The sequence below is a fragment of the Amblyomma mixtum genome, chromosome 3 (genome assembly GCF_055824585.1).
Source record: "Amblyomma mixtum isolate Tamu chromosome 3, ASM5582458v1, whole genome shotgun sequence".
NCBI classification, from domain to species: Eukaryota; Metazoa; Arthropoda; class Arachnida; order Ixodida; family Ixodidae; genus Amblyomma; species Amblyomma mixtum.
The window spans coordinates 343,293,931-343,300,535 of NC_143014.1; the positions used below are offsets into that span (position 1 = coordinate 343,293,931).

Consider the following 6,605-nt stretch of genomic DNA (forward strand, 5'->3'; position numbering starts at 1 on the left):
ATACCCCTCCCTAAATTTGATAGTTGGCAGCAAGGTCTCGACGATGATTAAATGACCGCCCTAGATAGCCTGTAAACAGCCGCGGCAGGCTCTGCTTTGCACAAGTAGGCACGCATAACGGAGTGTTGTAAGAAATAATTGCTACTTTTAGCGGCCTTAGTATTTTTGGCTGTTGTAAGAAGAATCCACTTGCTACGAACATCAGATATAACGAATGGAACCCACGTGACCGTCAGGTTCATTATAAGTGGCCTCGACTGTAGTTTCAATCGGCCGCAAAAAACCTTTTTCACCCTTCAGACATGCACCTTACATGTTAGGACGTACAGTGGTGAGCAGCCTTGTCTAGAGCGCTTGAGCAGTGCGCACTTGGTAACAAAAACCGAAATTAGAGAGCAGCCCCTCATTACAGGGCAAAGTTTTCATGCCTGCTTTGTTTACGAGGCTATCTGGCGCTACTTCCGTGCAATCGTTCCAGCTGGACCCTAGAGGCTGCCACAAAATCTGGATTTGTATGCAAGGAAGTGGACCGCCCGAGCTCTCTAGACAAGGCTGCTCACCACTGTACCTCCGCGCCAAAGGGGCGTTTGTGCTGTGGTCAGTGCATTTCTACCTGTGCGAGCAACGAGAAGCAATTTCAGCAATAAAATGACATTTTTGTCATGATGCTGTATTCTTTTGGGACATACTTAAGCAGTCTCTTAAAAAACCCATTGAAATCATACATTTCGTTATAACATTTATGTCTGCGATGAAAAACTCGGGAATTCCGCGCGAACTCTTCGTGTTCATAGGACGCAGAACCGCTGCGTTCCACGAGGTCACTGTTCAGACAGCAGTGCACTTGAACGCAGGAGGAATAAGCTGCGCAAGTTCAACCTCCTGACTCGTTCCCCTTTCATGGCCTGTGCACCGTCTGGAATTTTCATGCGCGGGCGGAGGCAGGGAGTTATGGTGGCATGAGGCCTTATGCCGAGATCGCTGAATTCGAAGCGGTCAAGTAAGGCATGAGGAGGGTCAGAGAGGTTCCAAATATTCCATGCAACAACCATAAAAAGAAGCCTACAAGATAGCCAAATAGCCTAAAGCACCTGCAAACAGAGTTTTCTGTTGCGCCGCCATTAGTACGAATCCCGCTCGGAGTCAGAGGTTCGACTATGCATACTCTTTTAGTTCTTTTTACTGCGTAAGCAGTATAGCCTGCTTTCCCAAAAATAACCGCGCTGCGTGCGTGCAGTCTCCATCCTTGATGCACACTCACGTGGGTGCACATCAGGGTATTCACTGGTAAAAGTGCACCTTCAAAAACTTTCACCCATCTCCCCACCCCCCATCACCCACCTGTACCCGGTATAGCCGAGGCAGATTGTTGTGAAGGCTCAACGTATTCAGTCACCCAAGCGTTCCACGAAAAAAAAAAACGCTAACAATTATATGCCTGTCGTGTCAGACACTAAGAACGGGAAATATGACTGCGAGAAGTAGATATAAGCCGCCAGACAGAGAATTGAAGATCGAGCAGTGCGAGAACAGCAGATGGAGCCACACGCTGGCGACTGGCAGCAATTTTTTCTTAGAAGCAGAACGGTTTCAGCGAATCGGCATAACGAAATCACTTCATCGTAGTTACATTTCATCGCAGTAGCATCTCTATGGGCGTAATCACTATCGCATGCCAGCGAGCGTATGTATTTCCGCATTGCCCATTTGTGTAATCGGTATTTAATTTATTGGCATGGATCCGGCTGGCGTAACTTAAAGATGGCCACCAGTTCAGTACCAATGTTGCCAGACTGCATGCGTCGGAAAGTGCAGACGAGTTTGACGACCACAGTGTTGCTCTCAGCGACCGCGCGGCGTCCACCCCCTACTTCCTCCTCTCCACCTTCCTCCTCATATACCGTGTTATTCGCTACGTAATGGGCGCGCCTGACTCACGACCCCCTTTCAGATACCGCGCTGGGCGCGCTCGCTCTCTCCGTCCCCTTTGAGATATCGTGTTGTACGCTACGTAATGGGCACGCCCGACTCACGGCCGTGTCCGGCTGGCGTTGCATAATTCTAGAACGCTTCCGACCGCCTTGGGAGCTCAGAATTTCGGCTCAACTGCTTTGCCACGACTTAAACACTGCCTATGCGCGGCCAGTACAGTCGGCATGCATACGTGTCCGGCTGGCGTTGCATAATTCTAGAACGCTTCCGACCGCCTTGGGAGCTCAGAATTTCGGCTCAACTGCTTTGCCACGACTTAAACACTGCCTATGCGCGGCCAGTACAGTCGGCATGCATACGTGTCCGGCTGGCGTTGCATAATTCTAGAACGCTTCCGACCGCCTTGGGAGCTCAGAATTTCGGCTCAACTGCTTTGCCACGACTTAAACACTGCCTATGCGCGGCCAGTACAGTCGGCATGCATACGTGTCCCGCTGGCGTTGCATAATTCTAGAACGCTTCCGACCGCCTTGGGAGCTCAGAATTTCGGCTCAACTGCTTTGCCACGACTTAAACACTGCCTATGCGCGGCCAGTACAGACGGCATGCATACGTGTCCGGCTGGGGTTGCATAATTCTAGAATGCTTCCGACCGCCTTGGGAGCTCAGAATTTCGGCTCAACTGCTCTGCCACGACTGAAACACTGCTATTCGCGGCCAGTATCAACACCCTCAAAAACTCTTAAGGCCTCTCCAGGCCCTCCTTTCCACACGTGCTACGTCACGCTAAGTGTCCGGCTGCTCGCCGAGCGCGGCTCCGCTCGGTTGTCTCCCTCGATGTGCTCGCGCTTGCCCGGGCAAGCACAGACACGAACGCGGTCTTGCAGTGAGCGTCTAGCTGCTGCCAGAGTCTTTCAGTCTGGCGTTGATTTTATTTGTTTTCGGTCCTCGCACGACTGTATCGGTTCCGTGTGGCCGTTCCTTGTGTGGCATGCGTACCAGTGCTAGCTCTCGCCTGGAGTTAATCGCTGAATGCCTGCCGTGTTGTGAGTACAATTTCGTGAAACATGGGCCGGTGCCGTGTTCCCGGGTGCCGCGGAAACTACCAGAATGGCCCAAAAGTACGTGTTTATTGCTTCCCAAGAGACGAAGCACGAAGAAAAGCTTGGTTGCGAGCCATTCCACGGAAGGATTTCACTCCTACAGTGCATTCGAGGGTAAGACTCTGAAATATTGCTTAGTAGGCGCTGGTAATTATCTTAGTTGTGAGCTTTCGCGATTGTTAAAGGCTGTGACTCCGGGAAAGGCATGCTGGCTTTATAGGCAATGATAGCACTTTAACTTATGTATTAATTGTCGAGGAAGCATTTATTTCTGTGGATGTCCATAAGGCTTGCGATGCATTTGGTCAGGGATGTGAAAATTTTCGCTGCCGTAGCTTAGACGAACGTCATTCTCATGTTTTAGCTCGTATAACTTGATGTTTGTCCTGCTTGGTATAAGTTTTCCTGTTTTGGCCTCCGCGCTGCGATTTTTTCTTGTTTGTGTGGCAAATGTGTAAAAGCTGTGCACTGTTAAAACTCTTTTTACTTAGTGTTTTAGGCAATGGAGAGTCATGGCGAATGGCCTTGCGTCATTTTCTCGTGCAGGTTTGTGAACAGCACTTCCACGCAGGCGACTTCATTACGACGTTGTCTCACCAAGATGAATTGACAGGGAAGACAATAGAGGTGAAGCGTGATAGACTGCAGCTGAAGAATCATGCTGTGCCTTCTGTGTTTGCAAACTGTCCAAAATACTTGTCCTCAACGCCAGGACGGAGTGAATCGCCAGAGACAAAAAAAGCAAGAAGGGAAAACGCTGCTTTGCAGGAGGCTATGAGGAAGTCACTTGTGTCTAATGAACTTGAACAGAAAAAAAAAACAAAGTTTCATCTTACGAGGACTTCAAATCTAAGCTGCCTGGGATCTGCAACACGAAATTCTGGACCGTTTCTGTCGATGAGCAGTGCGTTAGGTTCCTTCTCATCGAGAATGATCCTTCACCGAATGTGAAATGCGCCTTCGTAATTCTCCCTGATCTGTCACTTTCTGTTTTCCTGAACGGAGTGAAGCTTCTCTCGCTTCCTTCGGGCAGAATTCTGCCAATTCAAGTATGTGACATCTCCAGCCTGTCCTTACTGCTGGAGGAACTCGAGAAAGGCTTGAGTAATATACCTGAGGTGACGAAAGTGTCGAAACATACTAAAGTATTGCAGTTTGTCAGTTCACTGCTTGCAGACCTCATTGAGGACAGTGATACGACGAAAGAGCACTCTGCTTTGCTGAAATTTCTGGTTGAGCAGATAGATCTTCTCCTCGCGAAACAGCCTGTGTATAGCGCAGAGCTGCTGGTATTCGCCAGTATTCTGAATTCAATTTCTCCTCACGCATATCACTTCACGAGAGCTGCATCAAGAATCATTCTGCCCCATCCTTCTACACTGCGCCGTGTCTGCTCAAATTACAAAGCTGACCCTCTTCTGGAGCAAAATCAACCGCACTCTCTCTCCTACATCCGAGAACGAGTCAAATCAATGAAAGACCACGAGAAGACAGTGACCCTGATGATCGATGAGATCCACATAAAACCATACTTCGACTACAAAGGGGGCACAATCGTAGGATCGTCGGCACATTCCACGGAACCAGCGACAACAGCCCATGTGTTCATGGTGCAATCACTCCTTTCTGCAAACAAGGACGTCATTCACATATTACCTGTGAGCAAACTGAGCGTAGAAATTTTGCACGAACATGCTAAAAACATCATCATTAACGTTGAGAAAATGGGGCTTAAAATTATCGCTGTGATAACCGACAACAATGCTCTGAACCGCAAGATGATGTCGTTATTTGCTGCAAGTCCTCAGGTGAGCATTGTCTATCCCCATCCAGCCGATAACGCTCGCCCTCTTTTCTACGTGGTCGATCCTGTGCATCTCTTGAAGTGCATCAGTAACAATTGGATTAACCAGAAAAACCCTGGAACATGCCTCTATTTCTCTGAAATGGACTTGAGTGGAGCAATGCCTGAAGGGCCTACTCGTATGAAAGCTGCTTCTGTCGCAGGTGTGCGGCAGCTTTATTCTTCAGAGAAGACGTCGCTTGTGAAGGCTGCTTACAGACTGAACGCAAAAGCCGTGAATCCAACCTCAATGGAGCGGCAAAATGTAAAGCTCGTTCTCGACGTCATTAACCAATTTGTGTCAAATGCCCTCAGAACACATGGTTCCGCGTTCAAGATTCCTCAAGCTGAGTCGACCGCTCTCTTCATTGACATCATACTCAGATGGTGGCAAATAGTCAATGTTAAGACCCCTTGCGAAGGCCAGAGGCTAAGGGACAGCATGCAAGACCCTGTAAGGTCTGTTGATGACACACAGTTGGCTTTCCTGAGTGGCATTGTCGACTGGTTGGACGCTTGGGCGAGAATCAACATCACCAGTGGCTCATTGACGAAAGAGACACACAGTGCTTTGCGATTGACATGCTATTCCCTGGTAGAACTCTCGCGATACTGCTTAGAAGAGCTTCACTTCAAGTACGTGCTGCTGGGCAAATTTCAGACGGATCCGCTAGAAGACCGGTTCGGCCGCTACCGCCAGCTGGCAGGAGCACAGTACCACATTTCCGTGCGTCAGCTCTACGAATGTGAAAAGAAGCTTCGTCTTCAAAAACTTCTGACATTTCCATGCGAGGAAACAGAATCTGAAGACGTAAATGAGGATCCTGTGGCGTGCAACTTTTCTGTGGCTGTCAGCGACGACGATATTACACGCGCCCACTCTGACATGGATGCTATTGTTTATATTGCAGGATATGCTGCTCATGCTGCTTTAAAGAAGCTTTCATGTTCTGCTTGCTTCAGCACATTGGTGATTGAAAATCGAGAGATCGAAGCGGAAAACACTGCCATGATAGCTAACCCGTCAAGAGGAGGGCTGAAGTTTCCCCAGCCATGCACAGTTCACATGGTACTGATGACAAAACTAGTTGCAGAGAAGCTGTCTTTGGGAGCAAACGCGGAACATTTTCTCTCCTGTAGGAATCAACGCGGTGTCGTGATTTCACAGACGATTTCCCTCCTGGAAGAACATGACATTGAGACATGTGAAAATGGCCACACTGCACAAACTCTCGTGCACTTGGTGGTTCGCGTTGCAACCAACGTTGTTTTAAACAACTTTTGCAAACTGAGAAATGACGCCATACAAGACAATGCGCAGCAGAAGGCTGCCGCCCGGAAAGCAGCAACGCTTAAGAAGAAGTAAGTTTTATTCCCAAAGCAATAAAAATGCTTTGCGAACACTTCATTGCTGGTGTCTCGTCGTTTGTTATTGTAGGAGTGAGACTAGCTGTACAAATACTCTTCAACAGGGCAACTTTATTGTGAGCGTCATTATACCTGTATGTGAAAGTTTTAAGCAAAACATAATAAATAATAAAACTATCACAATGCGCAGTAGACGGTGTTTTTTTTAACGTTCACGAACTGATCAAATGATATTCTAAGGCGCGCACAAACTCGCACATTTCTTTCCTGCAGTAACGAAAAAAATAACAATGAAGGAATCACTTATAAGACAGCTAGGAACTTCTTAGCAGTTACGTGCGGCAGTACCCAAATAGTGC

At 48.2% G+C, this 6,605-nt stretch overlaps 1 protein-coding gene across 1 annotated transcript; it reads left to right on the top strand.

Annotated features, from left to right (window-relative positions):
- Positions 1-5,113: 5,113 nt before the first annotated feature.
- LOC149356182 (uncharacterized) lies at positions 5,114-6,244 on the top strand. Its single transcript, XM_089577754.1, has one exon. The coding sequence runs from the start codon at positions 5,129-5,131 to the stop codon at positions 6,242-6,244; it is 1,116 nt and encodes a 371-aa protein (XP_089433880.1). The 5' UTR covers positions 5,114-5,128.
- The last annotated feature ends 361 nt before the right edge of the window (positions 6,245-6,605 follow it).

Coding starts and splice junctions, on each gene's coding strand:
- LOC149356182 (XM_089577754.1), top strand. CDS start 5,129: ATGGAGCGGCAAAATGTAAAGCTCGTTCTCGACGTCATTAACCAATTT.